This window comes from Notothenia rossii (assembly GCF_949606895.1).
Source record: "Notothenia rossii genome assembly, chromosome: 10".
In the NCBI taxonomy this organism is placed as follows: domain Eukaryota; kingdom Metazoa; phylum Chordata; class Actinopteri; order Perciformes; family Nototheniidae; genus Notothenia; species Notothenia rossii.
Window position 1 is genome coordinate 41,744,320 of NC_136908.1, and position 22,622 is coordinate 41,766,941.

A 22,622-nucleotide genomic window follows, 5' to 3' on the forward strand; every position below is an offset into this window, starting at 1 on the left:
CTTCAATGCAGTCTGAAAACACTTTCAGAATGTGACTGAGGAAGAGAAAATACATCTCAGATACTTCGTTGCCATCCTCTCCAAAGCATTTCCACAAAATCTTGGAGCATTCCTCCTCACCTAGACTCTGAAAGTAGCTGGTCAGGGGTCTCCAACACTTCAGGATTCTGTCAATAGACGGCAGCAGAGACAACCATCGCGTGACAACGTGCCGCAGCAGATTGCATTCCTCCACTTCCACAAACTCGCAGAATTCCTTCAACTGCGCCGTTCTGCTAGCTGAGATGCTAAAATGGCTATACACCTTAAGCACAACATTTTCAATGTCAATATCCAAGTTGCTTGCTGCATATCTTGTTGCATTGTGCAGAATATGGGCTAAACAGTTTGCAGCGAGCACGTCTTTTTGAGCCTGTTTCAGTTTCTGATAAACACTGTTGTGTTTTCCATAGTTAACGCTGGCGTTGTCTGCTGCATATGCTGACATTTTTTTCACATCTAGTCCAGACATCTCCAGTTTAGATAGCAGCTGATTTGTTATAGCTTCCGACTTTTCGTTGCTATCACTGTAAAAATCCAACAGTGCATGTTGCACGCCCTCCTCAAAGTGAAAATATCTCAGTACAATGGGGAAACACTTGATCGTACCTTTGTTTGATGCATCACTTGCCACTGAATAATGCAGTTCATTTTCTTTTATGTAATCCACATGCGTCTGGACAGAGTAGGGTGCTAGGATATTTTCGCACAAAGCTTTGGCTTTTGTTTTTCCACAGGTCATCCGTTTTGCTATTGATGAGTCGTTGTAGATTGTGCGATCAACTTTTATTCCACAGTCTACACTCCTGTATGACTGGTGATGCTTGACGGCATGATAAACTTTACAAAGTTCTGCTGCGGAGATTTTGTCATCTTGAGGCGATGAAGCTTCACGGAAAAACGATAAAAGTGAAGAGGCACCTGCGCTTTGATCGTTGCTTTTGTGCTTATCTGTGTTAGCATGTCTGTCGACAGCACCTTTTCCTTTGCTACTTACGTCCACATCGCAACGACACAACGTGCAAAAAGCATGGAAGTCGTCCTTTCGGCTTTTTGTGAGGAATCCATGCTCTTTCGACCATTCAGGATTAAATGAAGTCTTTCGTTTCGGCATTTCTGCGGTTTAACCTACCGCTAACTAGGCGGAGTTGGCTCATGAGCTAGTCTGCTAGCGCTAACGTCACTCTGTGCCACAGTGCCATGCCGTGAACGTGACGTCAAGAAGCACATGGCTAATTGTTTACGTTTATTAACCAATGAAATACAAGATATTTATTTGACATCATATTCAGCCAATAATTTGTAAGACCACAAGTCTTACAGGGATATATACTTACATATAACTTATTTTTTGTATTTCTTTGTATAATTGTCTATTTTTTTTTTATACCCTAAAAGTATAAAATGGGGATCACCTCAAAAGGAGGACAAATGAGCGTCCGGCTCAAGGCTGCGCCGGCAGACGGACACAGACATTGAAAACCGGACTGTCCGACCTAAAACCGGACGGATGGCCACCCTAGTGTGTGTGTGTGTGTGAAGCCTTTTGTTCTACAGTATAATCCTTCTTAATGTTTCACACTTCTCTATTATGTTTTAACTTGTATGCTACGGATAGCATCGTTTGAACTGCAGAGCCATAAGATAAGTGCGATATTTCAATGAAGAATACTCCACCAGGCATCAACACGTCCGAGTTCAAGTTGTGTTCTCTGTATCATCTGAGCCCCTGGAGCAGCCTGGAGCTAATGAAGCTAACGGGGCTAACGGAGCTAGCAGAGAGATCACTAGCAGTTTGGTACTTCCGTTTCATTACAATGACTTCCGTTACAGCCAGAATCCCCCCTCAAACCCCCTTGAGGTTTTCAGTAGTGAATGTGAGAGTATTTCAGTAGTAGTTTGTTCGTGAGGTTAATTTAGAGTTTCATGTGTGAGGTTTAATTTTCAGTTGTGTATGCGAGGTGTTCAGTAGTGAATGTGAGAGTATTTTAATAGTGTGTGAGGTTAATTTTCAGTAGTGTGTGTGCGAGGTGTTCATTAGTTAAAGTAAGAGTATTTCAGTTGTGTGTGTGCAAGGCCAGATGTTTTCAGTAGTGTGTGTGCGAGGTGTTCAGTAGTGAATGTGAGAGTATTTCAGTAGTGTTTGTGCAAGGCCAGATGTTTTCAGTAGTGTGTGTGCGAGGTGAGTTTGGATGTTGGCCTACACGGCCCCCTTCATAGGTCTCTGATAGTGTTACGTTATTATGACAGTGCTCTCATACTTGGTTGATTCTGAAATTATCACATATATAACGTTAATAACGCGTTAACGCGAAAAAAAAATTAACGCCACTAATTATTTTAACGCGATTAACGCATGTGTATTCTTTGTCCTCGGCCGCCCCGTAGTTTCAGAGCGCATCAAGTTTAAAATACCATCTACAAGCTGATGCTGCCAGCCCCGCTCCTGCCGTCCGCTTGCGGCAGACCACACTTCCACGCTCACCGGCAAGCACCGACTGGCCAACAGGAGGACCGGGAGAGTGTGTGTATGTGTGGCACGAGAGAGAGACCTTACGTGTATTGTTGTTGTTGTTAGCATCTGGTGCTAGCTAGCTGCGCTAACGGAGCTGTTTAAATGAAAACAGAGGAGCGACATTTCGCCGACAACTGCGCCGAGCACTTGACTTTATGCAGGTAGCCAGACAGTGGGACATTGTACGAAAAGTCAGCACACTCAGCACGGATAGTGCGCGCAACATGATTGCAGCGTCCAGGCAGCTCCCGTTCGAGCATATGCCTTGAGTTGCACATAGCACGAACGAACGAACGAACGAACGAACGAACGAACGAACGAACGAACGAACGAACGAACGAACGCACACACACACACACACACACACACACACACACACACACACACACACACACACACACACACACACACACACACACACACACACACACACACACACACACACACACACACACACACACACACACACACACACACACACACACACACACACACACACACTTTGTATTGTATGAGAGGTTCCAGGTTAAATTGAGGCGAATATTTGTAATGTTCAGAGGTTGTGTTTAATATTCATGAGAATATGTGTCATAGTTCAAATGATAATAAACATTTGCATAAAGCATATTTGTCCACTCATATGTTGATAAGAGTATTAAAAACCTTAAAAATATTCCTATACATATATGTGTGTGTGTATATATGTCCGCATCTGTAGCCTGTTATTGTCTCATTATACTGCACTGTCAATTAATTGAAGTAAATATATAAGTCATCATGAACACAGGTCTGTCCATCAGACAGAATGCTGTGCCTCCTATCATTAATGGACGTCTCTTTAAAATGACTGCTCAGAGGAGAGGATTTCTCATTTCTCTAACCGAGAGAGTTCTCACATGCTATGGGTGAATGTTGGAGCAATTAGTACGCTGTGCAAGAGAAACACCTTGGCAGCACTGCAAAATGTTGGCAATCAAAGAAAACAAATTGAAAGACGTTTGGAAGACATTGCAATAGTCCTGAAATCTGTGAAACATGCAACAACCAAACTGAAAATGTGGCTCAGCCAGCCCAGCATGTTTCAGTTCTCCCTGAAACAACAGTGGTTTGGACTGTGGAAGTCACAAAGCAGAAACAAGAGGCACACACGGTCTCTTCCTCATACTCCACTGGGGCTTTGCACGCTCTGAAATCAGGAGTGTGTCAATCTTTGTAGTCAAATTAGTGGGGTTTAAAATCAAGTCAGTAGTGGACATTAATATGGGCGACATGGGCGGTTGCCCAGGGCGGCATTTTGACGGGGTTGATAAGCACAATGAAAACATTTTTTTGGGGTGTAAATCTTTTTATGCACGTCATTTCTTATAGTGTATTGTTGCTGGTGTTGGTAGAAGGGGGCGCGGGCGCCCTTATGACAGAAGGCAGCTGGGATGGAAGGTCTCAAACTCAAAGAAGGGCGGGGGTGATCTCAGGTCGCCTCACTATGTGGGAGAGAGAGGGGGGTGGCGGGTAAACAATCTCTATCAAATAAACACTTTCGATGTTGTAGTAGTACTGCAACTAGTCAAATTAATCTCACGCCTCGAAAGTTATTCATACAATATAAATAGTTTTTGCAGATTCTTTTTTTCCTGGCCTGGGTTGTATGAAACAATAAGAAATTATTTCAAAACTGACTACGGCAACTTGGTAGAGTCTTGACCAGTAGTTGACAGTGTTGGGGAGGGGTACACTATGCATTGATTGTCGCCTGGCAGAGGGCAGAGTCATCCAACATCATGGCTATAAGAGAGCAGCGGGCCAGGACTGGATTAATGGGCTGATAGAAAAGTGAATTTTGTAGGAATTTGAAGGATTTGAAGAAGTTGAGATGATGAAGTGTTGTTCAGGGAATGTGACACTGGGCCCACTTGTTCACAGTGAAATGCTGCTCATTGTATTCAAGACTGAATGTGGCAGCATGGATCCAGTCCAGTGTAAGTCAGCAATAACTAGAGACTATCTTTCCAAATGCTAAATCAACCCATTTCTGAAAAATCAATCAATTAAAAAATCTCTAGATTTTTTTGAAAGGAGAGGAACATTTACATTTACTGTGCACCAGTTCTGTCAGGCCTTTATTTTGCCATGTAAGCCCATATGGAGTTCTGCAACTCATCCCGATTGGCTGCAAGCAAGTGTGTGGCTAATAAATCTAACACAACTTTAACTCAGTTTGCCATGTTGGGTTCTGAGACTTGGCTGGGAATTAGTATGAGCAAAGCTGCGGGGTCTATGTCTGCTGTTAACATGGAACCATGAAGCAACAGGGTGAACACCATGCTGAGGCCCAAAGGGTTTTGGGGGTCACCATTGGCCCAACAGCAAGTTGTATGGCCTTCTGAATTTCTTAATCCTGCCATGTCCATCTCAGCTGACATGTACTGTACACAGTCTCATGCTTTGTCACATATGCAGCAGAGAGCCGTGCAGTAGCAGTAGCATCAAACTCCATGTCAGTGTTAGCATTTGTATACTGTGGTATATTTACATGTCCGTGTCCACGCATGCATATATGCATGGTATGCATGCGTGCACGTGCTGCATGCATTCATACATACCAACAAGCAGCGGTGCTGGGCTATTTATAGAACAGCTATATTAGCTCACCATATGTGTCAGCTGCTGCTCTCAAAATGGCCACAGAGAGCAGGAGCAACAGCAGAGAAACTAGGTGGGAAAGTAGGTAGAACAAATGATAGTGCCTTGTCACAACCTCAGAGACAGTGTGTGTATGAAGGAAGGCACACACACACACACACACACACACACACACACACACACACACACACACACACACACACACACACACACACACACACACACACACACACACACACACACACACACACACACACACACACACACACACACACACACACACACACACACACACACACACACACACACACACACACACACACACACACACACACACACACACACACACACACACACACACACACACACCAACAAGTAGAGCCTGTTCAGCCCAGCAGCCTGTGAGTCACACTTGCTTGTCAAACTAGCGTCTAGCTGACAGAAGACTTGTTCCTGAGCTAATCCCTCTTTTGGGGTGTGTGTGTGTGTGTGTGTGTGTGTGTGTGTGTGTGTGTGTGTGTGTGTGTGTGTGTGTGTGTGTGTGTGTGGCTTAGCATTACGATACTTGTGGGGACCTAAATCTGTTTACACAGTCACGTATGGGGGCTCGCCTCCCTTATGGGGACAAAAGGGAGGTCCCCATGAGGGGAATCATTAATGTTAGGGTGAAGACTTGGTTAGGTTTAGGGTTAGGGCAAGGGTAAGGTTAAGGCTTAGGGTTAGGCATGTGTCGGTTATGGTTAAGGTTAGGATAAGTCTCAAGAAAATGCATCCAAAAAATAAAAATAAAGATTGAGATGTAAGTCAATGTATTGTCCCCTGAAGTGATGTATACATATGGTATGTGTGTGTGTGTGTGTGTGTGTGTGTGTGTGTGTGTGTGTGTGTGTGTGTGTGTGTGTGTGTGTGTGTGTGTGTGTGTGTGTCTCTAAGAGAGGTGAAAGGCAAGAGCACATCTGATAGCAGAAAGCCTCAACAACAGCACGAGAGAAGTCAAGGCAGTGCAGCTATCCGATCACACTAATTGTGTGTGTGTGTGCGTGTGCGTGTGCGTGTGCGTGTGTGTGTAAACAGAGGCATTTATGAATTCCTCCAGCAGGGCACAGAGGCTGAGGGAAATCTCTGTGCTGCCGACCAAACAAAGCAGCCCCTCAGCCACTGCTCAGACCCCCCCCTGCCTCCAGCAGTCTCTCCATCTCTCTCCACCCATTCCAACTCACTTGATGAAGCAGCGAGCCCCCTCGAACGTGTACCCTTCCTCCCATCCTGTTGGTAAATCTGTGAGGACATGAGAGGAAGACAAAACACAAGACTCAGAAACAAAAAGACACACACACACACACACACACACACACACACACACACACACACACACACACACACACACACACACACACACACACACACACACACACACACACACACACACACACACACACACACACACACACACACACACACACACACACACACACACACACACACACACACACACACACACACACACACACACACACACACACACACACACACACACACACACCTGAGCAGCAATGCAGTGTCTGAACCACAAATAGCTCATTTGCCCTTTATCGCATTCCCGCGCCCCCTCCCCATTCCCCGGAGCAGATCTGGAGGATTACTCAGTTTGTGTGTGTGTGTGTGTGTGTGTGTGTGTGTGTGTGTGTGTGTGTGTGTGTGTGTGTGTGTGTGTGTGTGTGTGTGTGTGTGTGTGTGTGTGTGTGTCAGTGCGTGTCAGCGCTCAGCATACAGCTGTGTGAACGCTGATGTGCATGTGACCGTGCTTCTCATCAGATCTGTCCTGATGTTTTTAAGAACATCTCTGCCGCATTGTTCTGAGCGTTCTGAGCTCGGGGCTCCTGCAGCGGCGGCAACACATCTGTCATGTGTCACTGCAGAAAATCAGCTCCACAATCTCTTCTCGCCTACGTGACGGAACTTTTAAAAAGTGTGTCGCAAAGTGCCCAGGTGGGGGGGGGGGGGTTCGCTGTGCGTAATGGTTCGCCAGAGGAGCGGAGGAGCGAGGCTGTTGCTCTGCAGCAGAACCTCCCTCCCGTCTCCCTCTCAGAGACATGGTCGCCCCTTTTTCCACCCTGGCGCGTGGAGAACATTTCCCAGGTGCTGCGTGCGCGCGTGTGTGCGTATGTTGGCATGGATTGAAGGAAAAGCGCTCTCGGATGTTTACCTGGAGTTTTTCTATGCCCCGTGATCACAGCCTCTCCAGTAACAGGATGCAGCCAGGTTGTGCTCTTCGCTTCTTCGCTGTTGGTGGAAGAAAACGGGGAAAGGTGAACAGAGAACCCGAAAAAAGACAAACAGGGAAAATGCGTGGGAGCAATAATCACTCCGTATCCATAAATCCATGATTCCGCGTCATATTTACTTGATGAAGAATATACGTCCATCCCGAGTCACCCCATAACTCCAAGAAGAGGGAAGGCAGGAGAGCCAGTCCGGCTGAGGATCCGCCGCCATGTCTGAGCTGTGCTGCTTTACTACAGGGCTGAGTGCGCGTCGCCGAGCCAAGCGCGCGCCCGTTTACAAGAGACGGGAGCGCGCTTAGAGGATAAAGAACTTCTGATGATTTTTTTGTCAAGTGAGGGTAGGCGGGGGGCTCACTTGTTACTTTATTACCAGTTCACTAATCTACCTAACAAAAGTGATGTTGCAACTTGTTCGTACTCATTGCCCTTTATTCCTCTTTTGCCCCTTTTTCATTTATGTATAAAACACAATGGGTTGCGGTTTCTCTACCTCAATAATGTAAGGGGCATCCCTACAAATGTATTGTATCCACCTGAAACAAAGGGCCCCCCTAAAAAGATCTGTTGAAGTTTTTCTTAATGCTGTGCTGCTTGTCTGCCTGTCTGAATGTGAGGGGACAGACTGCAATTTACCTCTCTTTTGATTAACTACTGGCAGTGGCGGCTGGTCATGGGGCAGGTGGCACAGCCCCACCTAGTGTCAGCAGAAAGTCATTCAAATAATAATTCCCAAAAAATGCAAATAAATGCAAAAAAAAAACATCTTAAAATATATTTTGAGATCATGTTTAATCATCTGATTCGTCTGACATTGCTGTTTTAGTCTGTGTTCTTCTAATTAGTGTCTACAGAGTGCCTATTGAGCCGTTTTGAGCGACGTGGGTCAAGCCCCGATCTAGCCCCTCTCTCTCACCGTCAAAGTGAATGTGTATTTTTCTATTCAATGCTTGCGGCAAAAAAATAATCACTGTAGGGGCACTGTGCTGACATACCTACCAAACGTCATCTCATAATTCAGAGAGCTGATTGGCTGTAAGTATGTGTGCCGCGAAAATAGTAGTTGTTTGTGAAGAGGAGACGAGAGAGAGCAGCGTACAGCGATTAAAATCAGTAAAACGGAAAGCAAATGAATGAAGTTATCTACTTCAACTTATAAGTTCATTTTATGTCATATTTTTTGTTGATCTTCTGTGTTTTGCCTAGCTATTGCTCTGCTGGATCGATTGATATTGTGACCTAGGTGATGAGTGTCTGTGTTTTCCTTATACCCTTATATTCGGGTGGCAGTATACGCCGTGAAGTTGTTTGCGGCCTGCCAGTAAACCCAAAGCAGAAGAAGAAGTGACGTCAGCGGCTCCCTCAGGGACTTATTCCGGTGTGAATGCGATCTACTACTAGATAGTTCCGGAACTAAAGATTTCCGGGGAACTAAATTCCGGGAACTATTCCTGGGAAAAGTACTCGGTGTGAAAGAGCCTATTTGTTCACGTGTTTAAAAAAGCACCAGAAGCTTATATATACACATCCAAGATGTTCGTGCACCACCTTTGTATAAAAACACCACTGACTACTGGTTATAAATACCATCAATAAAGCAGACATTGAAAATACTCTCTACACAGAAATCTATTTAATGTACCTTTATCGGACTTTCTAACATTAAAGTATTTTGTTTATTCAGATTCTGATGATTCTGATCTTCCTCTTCCCTTCTCCTGTTCAGAGGCTCACTGTGACTGGAGGCCTCTGACATGTATTCAGGTTTCATCTGATGAGTCTCTGTGGCTACAGACTGACGTGTCTCTCTGATCACAGACACTAGTGTTATTCTTAATTAAGGAAAAAGGCAACACAATTATTTAAAATACAACAATATCTTTTTACATTTTTACCAAATGAAGCATATCACTAGCAGTGACAGAGCTGTCGTATTGAAAAGCTCTTCTCAGCAGTCAATCAGCAATATCCTTCAAAGCACTGACGGCCTAATCCCCAAATCCCCCCCCCCCCCCCCCCCCCCCCCTTTAATCAGAGTTTAGTGCTAATGTCCCGTAATGAGAGGCTCCTTCCTGTCTGTCAGATGGCAGGAGCTTATAAAGAACTGATTGTCTACTCAAATATTGATCTCATGGGAGGGCGCAGTGCTGGGAGCTCAACTGGCTGGAACGCCCCCCCCCCCACACACACACACACACACACACACTCACACACACACTCTCTAAGTAAGACACAAAATTCTGACATATTCACTTGTTTGCCATTTTCAAAACACTGCCATTAAATATGCTACACACATGAACCGATCAACAAATACCCATGCCAAATGACCATAAACACCAAACGGCTTTATTGTTGACTCAGCAATCAGGATGTAAGCACTAGAAAAAGGCTTCAGGTAAGAAATGTATAAAAACAACAATGGATATATGGACAGCAGCAAGAGGGAGAATGAGAGAGAGGGAGGATGAGAGAGAGAGGGAGGATGAGAGAGGGAGAATGAGAGAGAGGGAGGATGAGAGAGAGGGAGAGGATGCAGGTGATGCTTCTTCTGCAGGTGGATGAGGAGCTGTGGTCAGACCCAGTGAGGGGGTCAAATGCCTGCTTGAGTATTTTTCCCTCCTCTGTTTTTTCGGGGGGAAAAAAATTGCATTTCTTTTTCCTTAAAGTTTTCTTTTCACTTTACTGTATTTGTCAAAGGCATCATTTGTGTTTACACAACTGTAACTATTTGTTGTGCAGGAAGTTGCACCAAAACAAAAGTATAACAACTGTATATTTGTGATCAGGGGCCTCATTTATAAAGCTGTGCGTAGGATTCACGTGGGAAGGCTGCTTACGTAGTAGAAATCCCAAAAATAGGTAGAGAAATTTTCCGACATTTTCCGATTCACCAAACATTGCGTACCGGTGAAGAAGGTGCGTACGACACTTCCTACGCCGGTTTCCCTTTATAAATCACAATCGACTCGAAATGCGGTGCAGCTTTTGCGGGCTTCACGTAACGCCCATATTTGCCTATAAATAGTCAAAGAAACGCCCATTCATTCATTCATTTTGACTGACTTTATGAAGAAGATCGCAGGAAATTACGACAGAACAGCTAAAAAATACATCTCACACCGTGGACCTTTCTCATTTCTCTAACTCCCCTCCTCGACTCCCCTCCTCGACTCCTATCCTCGATACTTAGTCCCGCCCACAGGAGATGCGAGCGTAGGAGCCGAGGAGGGGAACCGAAGAGAGAGGAGGGGAAGCAGAAGGCGGTTAGAGAAATGAGAACTCCTCTCCTCTGAGCGGTCATTTTAAAGAGACGTCCATTAATGATGACAGGAGGCACAGCAGCCCTCTGTCTGATGGACAGATTTGTTCATGACGACTTATATATTTACTTTTAATTCATTCACAGTGCGGTATAATGAGACAATAACAGGCTACAGATGCGGACACACACATATATGTATATATTTATTTAAATATATACAATTTCAGAATCAAACAGAGCACTTTCATAATAACCGATAATAACGTAACACTATCAGAGACTGGATATATCACCCCCCCTCCCTCTCCCCTCTCTGGTCGCTGGGAAATAAATTACGGGCCAAAAGTTTTATTTACAAGTATTAAAAGTAAGCAGAGGACACCAAACCAACTGAGGCCTGTCTGTCCGCTGCATCTACGCACACACTGCACCACACACACCTACACACTGTACCACACACACGCACCTACAGCTCCTAAAACAGTCTACAGCCGTTGTGTATTTTATTATGTGAAGCACTAAATGGTTTTAGAAAAATATCGACTCTTTGTTTGTAGATATCTACTAAACTAAAGCAAATAAAGAGAGTAGGCCTGTTATAATGAGTGATATATATTATACATACTGCTCAGCTTTCTGCAAAGACTTCACAGCTGTTCTCACTGTAAACATCGCGTCGCGATGAGAGCAGTCAATAAAATAATATCCAGGGGATGCATGCAGAGCTGTCATTGGCCGAGATAAGTCCGGCCGTGCGTCACGACTCTTTGAAACATCTCTGTTCCCGGAAATGCATCCACGTAGGAGTCGTGGAGGACCGTGGAGGACCCATCAGTGTATCCTCGGTTATAGCTCCCCCAGAGAGCCTCCTCGACGCTCGATCCTCTAAGTGCATTTAGAGAAATCAGATGTCCTTCAACATGGCGCGCTGAAATTCATTTCCGGGTCACTACCGGAGGACCGAGGAGTCGAGGAGTCGAGGAGGGGGATTTGATGAAATGAGAAAGGGCCCGTGTCAGATTTTGGTTATTTTGGGGAGGTCGAGATAAATTACATTGTTTGGTGGATGCAGTTTGAACCAGAGTAGCAGCATGGAGGTCGGATCGTCACCAAAATAAATAAATAAGTGGTCCGAAAAAGGTTAATGACAAAAAAAATACACAATAGAGCATGGGCGCGGGAAGGGGGGTGCTGAGGGCGCTGCAGCACCCCCTAGCGGCAGGCAGGGGGTGCGGAGCTCCCCTGTCTGAATTATTATTTGACGGTTATTGCTGCTCCCGCTGTGCATAATCTGTGTAATATGTAGCCAATACATTCCACATTGTTGGTAAAATGATATTTTGGCCTGCCCCGAATGTTTTTTCTGTAGCCCCGGACAATTCTACCTCAATAATATAATACATTAACCGTGCTTTACGTGAACCTCATCAAGACACTAGAAAGGACGGCAGGACTGTAATTTCCCGTGTTCAGTGAATGCAACAGAGGCAAGACACCAGACCAATCAGAGAGTTGGATGGAAATAAAAGTGTGCTTGTGTCATTCAAGCTCGCGGCTCTGTGTGTGTGCGGAAATAGCGCATTTAGTGTGTGTGAGAGAGGGGGAGAGAGAGAGGGACCGGTGCCAGCAGCAGGGACCGTGTTGTTAGCATCTGGTTAGCTAGCTGCACTAACGGACATACGGAGCTGTTTGTTCCACAACAAGCTGGAGGAGAGCTCTCCTCTCAGACTGAGAGGCTCAGGTGAGCTAAAGGACTCTCTGAGTGTTTAGATAGTTAACTTTAGTCTAAGTTATCTCAGTGGGTCTCAAACGGTTTGGTCAAAAATTATTCAAAAGATTATTTCCGCGGCACACCTTCATATGATCATTATAGTTATAAAAAAAAAAAAGAGAATAAAGGAAAAACAATTATGAAATACTATATGGCAGTAAAACAAGAATACAGTTTGAAAGGGGAGTGATTTGTAAAATATCCATAAAGAAAAAGAACATCTGCTTACAGTTGTGTTTCATCTGGGTGTTGAGAGATGTATCCATAGATCTCTTAATGTTGCTCTCAAAGTGCACCAGATTGATGCTTTTAACTTCAATATTTAAAAAAAACCTTCCCGGGGGAGCATCCCCCCGGACCCCCCTAGAGGAGGTGAGGTCCGCTCCCGACTCGTAAAAAAATAGCACTTTACCCCTGCCTATATGCCATGAGCTGATTATCGAGCCTTCATTGTAACAGTCGCGGGTTTACTGTGTGTTTGCGTGTGGGGAGTTTTTTTGTGCGTGCTCTACAGTGCCCGTAATAGTGTTCACTGGAGTCCAGCACCTCAGCACCCCCACTCAAAATACCTTCCCGCGCCTCTGCAATAGAGGTTTCGCAATGCTCAAATTTCCCCTCCTCGACTCCTCGACTCCTCGGTCCTCCGGTAGTGACCCGGAAATGAATTTCAGCTTGCCATTTTGAAGGACATCTCATTTCTCTAAATGCACTTCGAGGACCGAGCATCGAGGAGGCTCTCTGGAGGAGCTCTAACCGAGGAGACACTGATGGGTCCTCCACGGCTCCTCCACGGATGCATTTCCGGGAACGGTGGAGGCGTGACGCACGGCCGGACTTATCTTATCTTAGCCAATGACAGCTCTGCATGCATCCCTTTGATATTATTTTAGTAACCGCTTTCATCGCAACGCGATGTTTACAGTGAGAACAGCTGCGAGGTCCGTGCAGAAAGCAAAGCAGTGTGTACAATATATATCACTCAGTATAACAGGCCTACATTACGTTCTGTATTTGTATGCTGTAGTTTAGTAGATATCTACAAACAAAGAGTCGATATTTTTCTAAGACCATTTAGTGCTTCACATAATAAAATACACAACGGCTGATTATGCTTTAGGAGCTGTAGGTGTGTGTGGTACAGTGTGTGTGTTGTACAGTGCGTACATGTAGATGCGGCGGACAGACAGGTCTCAGTTGGTTCGGTGTCCTATGCTTACTTTTAATACTTGTACAACTTTTGGCCCGTAATTTCAATTCCCCATTTCAGCGACCAGAGAGAGAGGGGGGGGGGATATATATCCAGTCTCTGATTGTGTTACGTTATTATGAGAGTGCTCTCATACTTGTTTGATTCTGAAATTGTATATAAATATATGTGTGTGTGTGTGTCCGCATAGTAGCCTGTTATTGTCTCATTATACCGCACTGTGAATGAATTCAAAGTAAATATATAAGTGGTCATGAACACATCTGTCCATCAGACAGAGGGCTGCTGTGCCTCCTGTCATCATTAATGGACGTCTCTTTAAAATGACCGCTCAGAGGATAGGAGTTCTCATTTCTCTAACCGCCTTCTGCTTCCACTCCTCTCTCCTCGGTTCCCCTCCTCAGTCCTCCGCTCGCATCTCCTGTGGGCGGCACCAAGTCTCGAGGAGAGGAGTCGAGGATAGGAGTCGAGGAGGGAAAATGTGAGTATTGAGAAACCTCTCTATAGCCTTCCTCAGGCAGTGTGTTTGTACCGGGGACAGGAGACACCCCCTTGATATACACAACATATACGAGGTGGTTTAAATAACATATCCGTATTTATTTATTTCTCCATGTTATGCTTTTGTGTGCACTGAGGAGTCTCAAACAGACGTTTGTTTAATCATTTTAAGATTGGCTTTGATCAATGTTTGAAAAATGAATTCTTCATATATGATAAATGAGAGGTAACATTTTATTTATGGTATTATTTCCACATATTTCTCTCCATTCTTCCTTCTTCCAACGGTGTCGCAGTTTCTCGTCTCTCCCGTTTTTGTGCTTAGTGCGGCATGGAGGACCGCACGTTTTCCCGTCAAGTTAGTATTTTATAAATCGCAAACATTGCGTAGAAACTGGCGTACGCAATTTTTTTAGCGTATATCCCTTTATAAATGAGGCCCCTGCACATATTTTTGTAGACAATCTTTTTATGCAGAGTACTCGACATATAGATCAACATAAAACATTACATTACATTGCATTTAGCTGACGCTTTTATCCAAAGCGACTTACAATAAGTGCATTCGACCAGGAAGATACAACCTTTCAAGAAAACAGAATCGTATAAGTACATCAGGTTTCATAGAGCCAAACATTTCAAGTGCTACTCAAATGGCTATAGATAAGCCAGTCCTTTGTTAGTATATAAGTGCTCTGTTAGCAGTTCTTTGTTAGTAGATCAGTGCTTTGTTAATAATTCTATCGCTCGAAGTGGAGTCGAAAGAGATGAGTTTTCAGTCTGCGCCGGAAGATGTGTAAGCTTTCTGCTGTCCTGATTTCAATGGGGAGCTCATTCCACCATTTTGGAGCCAGGATAGCAAACCCACGTGTTTTTTCTGATGGAAACTTGGGTCCCCCTCGCAGTGCGGGTGAAGCGAGCTGTTTGGGTGATGCATAGCGGAGTGCACGTGCTGTGGTGTACGGTTTAACCATGTCCTGGATGTAGGAAGGGCCAGATCCATCCGCAGCATGGTACGCAAGTACCATTGTTTTGAAGTGGATTCTAGTAGTTACTGGAAGCCAGGGAAGGGAGCGGAGGAGCAGCGTGATGTGGGAGAATTTAGGAAGGTTGAAGACCAGACGAGCCGCTGCATTCTGGATGAGCTGCAGATGTCGGATGGCACATGCAGGTAGACCAGCCAGGAGGGAGATGCAGTAGTCTAGGTGTGAGATGACGAGAGCCTGGACTAGAACCTGCGTTGCTTTCTGTGATTTTTGTGGTGGTTGAATTTGAGCTGACTGTCGAAAATGACTCCGAGGTTGCGGATATGAGGGGGGGAGATAGAGTGTGGCTGTCAATGGTGAAGTTGAAATTCTGGATGTCTTTGATACGGGATGGGGGGCCGATGATGATGATGTCTTTATGAGTTGGTGGGGATGGAGACAGTGAGAAAGCAAAGGCGGTTAACAGAGATGTTAGTTCAGCTATCTTCCCTGTCTGGAGGTTGAAGTCTCCGACAAGTACAGCGGGAGGGCCAGTTTCAGGGATGTGTGAGAGGAGATTTTCTAATTCCTCCTAGAAGTCCCCCAAGGCGCCTGGTGGACGGTAGAGAACAACAATGGTTCATTGTATAGGATGGGTTACTGTGACGGCATGGAATTCAAAGGTGGAAGGAGTGAAGTTAGGTAGCTTGAAGAGGGAAAAGCTCCATTTGGGAGAGAGCAGGAGACCAGTGATGAAAAAAGATGAGTGTGCTTTAGATAAAGCAGTTGGTTGGCAAAGTGTCTTGTACTATAAATGAAGTGTGTGCCATTTTGTGCAAAAGTTTGTTTTTTGTAAGTGTTTATGTGGTTTTGGGTGCAGTGCTTCATTTTGCAAGACATATGAAGTGTGTTGCACTTTGGGTGTGTGGCTTTGTGAATTGTGTTTAGTGTGTTGACCAAATGAGCCCTGCTGTCAAAAAATGTGTCTTAGCAATTGAAAAAAACTGTAATGTACACTATTTGTAAACTTCCGATCTAAACTTTTTCTTTATTATAACATAATATATTAATCCAACTAAGTTGTAACTATAAGCTATATATTAAATGGTTGTGTTTTACTAATATTATTAGCTGTGAGTGCTTTGAGCTGTACATCACTGAGCTTTTCATTACACTGCGTTAATATAACTGTATAGAATGCACTTAAGAATGAAACAGTCCATTTTAAATGGTTAAACACTGGATGTTTGTGTGCGTGCTACAGCCCCCCACAGAGATCTGTGTGTGTGCGCGCGTGTGTGTGTTTGTGTGCGCACGCCAGGAGCCCCTCATAAAGCCGTCTAATTACTGAGTCTTTGTGTGAGGGCAGGGCTCAGCGATTACAGAGTGAGTGAGACGGGTGAGTCGGAGCTCAGGCAGGGAGGTGGGTGGGGGGGGCAAACAGAAGCGGGGTGTAGCTTATTGACTGTAGTAATATTGTCACTGTTCAGGTGTTAACCCCTTTGCAAGTGGTTAGAGAGCCAATAGGTCAATAACCTGATTTCTCAGTGAGGGGGTGAATGATTGATGGTTTTTATCCTCACTCTATGCTTTACCTCCAAAGTCTTCAATGCAAAAGCAACATTTTAAATGTACACACTTCCTTCTATACCCAGTGGTTTTCAGTCCATTTGGTTGTACAGCATGTCAAATATCAACTGAAACTTACAGTAATCAGTAACAAAGTATCACATGGTTTTGTTTAATGCTTCTATCAGTACCATTATTCTGCACACAAAAGTGTCAAGAGTCTTTAGTTTGGTTTAATAACTGCACTTTTCCAGTCTTTCTGACGACTCAAAATACTTTGAGTATTCCTGTCAGTGTTCCCATACACTTACACACACTCATATCCATATCTCTAATAAAACATAGTGATGTGTAAAGATTGTGAACAGTTTGGAGAGTTTATCCTCGGAGCATTGTCTGGACTTGTGTATATCACGGTGAGGCTCAGAGTCACTGACATGTGCATTTCCTGCTGTCCTCTGCAGCAAGGCTGGATGCATTTGTTCACTTTTGAAAACATAGAATCAACTTTGGAAGGGTATCAGTGATATTAGGACATGTTGAGGGCCTAGCATGGGTCAGCACTGCCCCCCCACAGAAGAATCGTTTCTGTCTCTCGGTTTCGGCTCTGTGAGGACACAGTGAGGAGTTATCCCAGTTCTTGCATTCATGTGTAGGTTTACTGTTGATGTTTGTTTCTCCAAAAACAAACAATCCATTTTCTGAAAAGGCTCCTCTGCAGCAGCTGAGTCAGAAAACCCTGTGGAAAGTCAACATCTCACACAAAGCGCCAAAGAGAGGAAGACTTGCACAGATCTTTCACCTGGATTAAATCCAACCCAGGGTGTTCAATGCAAGATGCATATGTGTACACACATACACAACTAATGAACAATAATAAACAAATACAAAATATTAAAAAACGATCAGTTCTCTTTTAAGTTTTAAACTTAATAAATCAGCAGAAATCAGCAAAATTGAGGATCTGAAGCCATCCCCCCCAGGTATGCTGTTTGCTCTCTCCACAACAGACAGCAACCATTTTTCCTCTAAAATTATATTTCAATGTAAATATATACTGAGGGGGAAAGGGTTGCTGTGGTCAAACCCCCATGAGGCTGTAGCCCCCTGCGACAGTAACAAGATCAGCAGTTTAAAGTCAATGCAAGGACACTCTTTGCAGTTAGCTACCAGAAATACATTCAGAAGAGTTTCCCTTCATGCTGTCAGGTTGTGAGTGTATGCGTCACAGTTTTCAAATAACAATATATCAGCTTCACAGTTTAATTCCTGATATAAATATATTCCTTGGAGATTTCCACACCGTTTAATTTCCTCAATCACCATCTCAGCAAGTTTCCGTCTTCATGACAGCAGCTTGGTAAATGACATCACCCGTCACACTGGGTGCTTATTGTTCCAGTTAGGTACACACATTACTGGGCACCAGTCAGAGAGGGGAGCCCTGTAGGGCCATGTTACCTATTTCACAAGCTTCAATGCAACAAGCACAGATTAATATACACACACAGATGAACACATGGTTTTATTGCATCACCAATGGAACCTCCATCTAATCCAGCCTCTCTGAGCCCTTTTTTTTCAAATTCCAAAATGGTTATAATTAATGGGACCAGTGTAGTGGCATTTTTACTCATCAGTCATACGTTGTCTTCGGGTCAAATTTGACCGATTTACTACTTTCATCAATCATAACTTTTTTGTTTTACATTCGATTGCATTAAGGCTTTATGATATCCTTCACAGTAGACCTTTGAACATATACAATTTCTGATCACCACTGTCATTGAATTTTGGATGATTTAGTCAACTTTGTAACACACGTGGTGTTGACCGCCATGAAGATGAGGACACACACACACGCACGCACACACACACACACACACACACACACACACACACACACACACACACACACACACACACACACACACACACACACACCCCTTATGTGTCCATCCCCCCCATGTGAATCACACCACACACGCAAACAGAACAATTTGACACATTTCCCGCTCTTATGTGCCCATCCCCCCACATGGATCACTCCTGGCACACCAATACATGTTCAGTGTCGGTTTTTTGTATATTTACTGCAGTTTTTGACCTGTAGTCTGATCCAATATGTACAGTTTGAAAGGGTGTTAAATGAAATGTGGTGATGATTAATGGTTTTTGTGTTAATGTAACAGCAGTTAAAACAGGACTGGTCAAATTTGACTGTGAACACCAAAGTAAGGGGGGGGGGGACAAAGACAATAGGAGGGTTAAACAGAGAGGGGGGGGGGTTGCACAGAGAGTGTAAATGCCGTAACTGTATGTAACAACGGTTTCAAATCAGCACCTCTTTGACAAAAAATATAAATTAATAACTCAAATAAAACTCCAAACACCTTTCATTGTGTTCTCTTTTACAGGGTTCCCGCGGGGTCTTAAAAAGTCTTAAATTTGATAATCTGAATTTAAGGCCTTAAAAAGGTCTTAAATATGAACAAAAAAATAAGAAAGGTCTTAAATATGATTTAGAAGGTCTTAAAAATGATCGGATTTGAAAGGCACTTCTGTGTTGCGATCGCGTCTAAATGTGTTTTGTGGGAAATGTCCGGGTTGAAAAGTAACCAGTACGGTAATGGCCTTTCAGTTCCCCCCAACAATTTGTATTGAAATAAATCAACATGGAACCAGTAATCACTAACTTTGTTTCCCCCTGCCCCTTATAGGAGAACAACCAGCTAGTAACCTAGCAACCAAGCCTCAGCTAGCGGCAGTCAGAAACTCTTGTATCTTCGAATCTACATATAAATAAATATGGGGAAGTGTAAGTTCAATCGTATTTGGTTGGAAAACCTCAAATTTAGTGCTTGGTTGAAACCAGTGCAGGGGAGCGTGTTTGAAGCCCACTGCACCTTTTGCAAGTAAGATTAGCGTTTGTTTTGCTAATGTAGCGTTAGCTAGTGCAGAGTTAGCTAGTACAGCAGCTCCCGCAACAACACCGGGGGACCTCACTGCGGTCAACTCAGGCGTCTCTCGCGTTTGCTTGGTCAAATTAGCAGTTCTTCATCTTTGAGTGCGCGATTTATAGCGCCTTTACGGTAATTGCCGAGAAGTGGCACTGAAGAGAATGCATGTTTTTTTCTGCTACCAACAATAAAATTGGTACTTTTGGACTCAGTACTTTTTAGACTACTACCACAAATACAATCAAGTACTTTTACTGTGTACCTTTTGAGTAATCCCCTGTCAAACTCCCATGCAGAGTACAATAATGCATGTTTTCTGCCATCTTTGATGAGAGATAAAATCATTTTTTGCCATAAGTTCTCAGTGAAAGTGGTACTGCTGGATAGAATGCTACTAGGACTACTACCACAAGTACAATCAAATACTTTTATCGTGTACTTTTTGAGTAATACCCTGTCAAACTCCCATGCAGAGTGCATGTTTTCTCCCATCTTTGATGAGAGATAAAATCATTTTTTGCCATAAGTTCTCAGTGAAAGATGTACTGTTGGACTCAATACTATTTGAACTAACACCACAAGTACAATCAAGTACTTTTATCGTGTACTTTTTGAGTAATACCCTGTCAAACTCCCCTGCAGAGTACAATAATGCAGGTTTTCTGCCATCTTTGATGAGAGATAAAATCATTTCTTGCCATAAGTTCTCAGTGAAAGATGTACTGTTGGACTCAGTACTATTTGAATTACCACCACAAGTACAATAAAGTACTTTTATCGTGTACTTTTTGAGTAATACCCTGTCAAACTCCCCTGCAGAGTACAATAATGCATGTTTTCTGCCATCTTTGATGAGAGATAAAATCATTTTTTGCCATAAGTTCTCAGTGAAAGTGGTACTGCTGGATAGAGTGCTACTAGGACTACCACCACACGTACAATCAAATACTTTTATCGTGTACCTTTTGAGTAATAGGCCTACCCTGTCAAACTCCCATGCAGAGTGCATGTTTTCTGCCATTTTTGATGAGAGATAAAATCATTTTTTGCCATAAGTTCTCAGTGAAAGTGACTTGTGGTGGTAGTCCTAGTAGCACTCTATCCAGCAGTACCACTTTCACTAAGAACTTATGGCAAAAAATGATTTTATCTATCATCAAAGATGGCAGAAAACATGCACTCTGCAGGGGAGTTTGACAGGGTATTACTCAAAAAGTAAACGATAAAAGTATTTGATTGTACTTGTGGTAGTAGTCCTAGTAGCACTCTATCCAGCAGTACCACTTCCACTGAGAACTTATGGCAAAAAATGATTTTATCTCTCATCAAAGATGGCAGAAAACATGCATTATTGTACTCTGCAGGGGAGTTTGACAGGGTATTACTCAAAAAGTACACGATAACAGTACTTGATTGTACTTGTGGTGGTAGTCCTAGTAGCACTCTATCCAGCAGTACCACTTCCACTGAGAACTTATGGCAAAAAATGATTTTTATCTCTCATCAAAGATGGCAGAAAACATGCACTCTGCATGGGAGTTTGACAGGGTATTACTCAAAAAGTACACGATAAAAGTACTTGATTATACTTGTGGTGGTAGTTCAAATAGTACTGAGTCCAGCAGTACCACTTTCACTGAGAACTTATGGCAAAAAATGATTTTATCTCTCATCAAAGATGGCAGAAAACATGCATTATTGTACTCTGCATGGGAGTTTGACAGGGTATTACTCAAAAAGTACACGATAAAAGTACTTGACTGTACCTGTGGTGGTAGTCCAAGTAGTCAGTGGCGTCAATTCAGCCAAAGCTAAGGTATGGCAAGGTTACTAGTCACATGACTTAACTACAGTATCAATCAATATACATGCCCAGCAAATAATCATAACAAAAGTGACAAGTCTGCTATGTAGCTTTTCTGTGTGGTTAGGAAAATTTGAACTTTTTCAAATGCAGCCTCACTCACATCCCGCTAGCGCAAGTAACTATGGACACAAACACTTAACTACGCACGTCAATCAATCAATTCAGTCAAATTCGCCGTTACGCATCCGTTTTCAGCACCATGGATTAGACAGCAGTAATAGCCTTTCTGACACAATTTCACTCTTTCTGTTCACTTCATTCACTATGTAATTGCAACAATATCACGTGAACATACCAGGTAAACTGCTGTAAACTGTTAAAGTCCAAATATAAAGAGGAGAGGGAGGGAGGGAGAGAGGAGAGGGAGGGAGGGAGAAGAAAAGAGAAAGAGAAATCATATTAATAAGATGTTTGGGTATCTTACTTTGAGATGAACTTTATTAATTATTCCACAAGTGGATAACGGCGGGTCCTCAAAGCAGCAAAGTTATTGACGAGTTCATCTGCGTCCAGGGATTTTACGACAGCAGGCTCAACAGCCATCAACATGAGGTTTGTGAGCCTGTCATCGCTCATGGTGGTCCGCAGGTAAGTCTTGACTCTTTTTAAAACGGAAAAGAATCTTTCGTTGGATGCAGTGGAGACAGGAATTGTTGCTGCGATCTTGAATAGCTTGATGACCTCTGAAAAAGCGACAGACATGGTCTTCAGTCGTGTCAAAGCCAGCATTATGTTTTTCTCCTCCTCCACGTCCTCCTTCATCTCAAGTTCAAGGAAAGCTTTTGCTGTGTGACACTGGGAACTGAGAAGGGTGGTGTCGATCAGTTCATCATAGAGTTGTGCAAACTGTTCCATTTTAACTACATCCATGAAATGGGGAGATGAATAATCAAATGCCTGGATAGCATTAAGTAGCTCATCATTATCTGTAAATCGGCGATCTAACTCAGAGATGAAGCGGTCCAGTGTTTCAAAGTATAGTCTTTTTTCTTGGTCATCTCCTGTTTGTCTCTGGCCACTGGATGATCCGACAATAAACCC

General features: G+C 43.6%; 1 protein-coding gene across 10 annotated transcripts in view; it reads right to left on the reverse strand.

Annotated features, from left to right (window-relative positions):
- LOC307021479 (pleckstrin homology domain-containing family A member 5-like) overlaps positions 1 to 8,932 on the reverse strand; it is a 211,534-nt gene extending 202,602 nt beyond the window's left edge. For 3 of the 10 annotated variants that reach the window (XM_079653628.1, XM_079653627.1, XM_079653620.1), the window contains exons 1-3: positions 7,599 to 8,932; positions 7,401 to 7,477; positions 6,415 to 6,472 (exon numbers count right to left, since the gene is read on the reverse strand). In XM_079653628.1, coding sequence (XP_079509754.1) covers positions 6,415 to 6,472; positions 7,401 to 7,477; positions 7,599 to 7,690 — 227 coding nt within the window. In that variant the 5' untranslated portion in view covers positions 7,691 to 8,932. The remainder of the gene's footprint in view (positions 1 to 6,414; positions 6,473 to 7,400; positions 7,478 to 7,598) is intronic. The other 7 variants (XM_079653626.1, XM_079653629.1, XM_079653625.1 and 4 more) reach the window with 5 other exon arrangements.
- Positions 8,933 to 22,622: the final 13,690 nt, after the last annotated feature.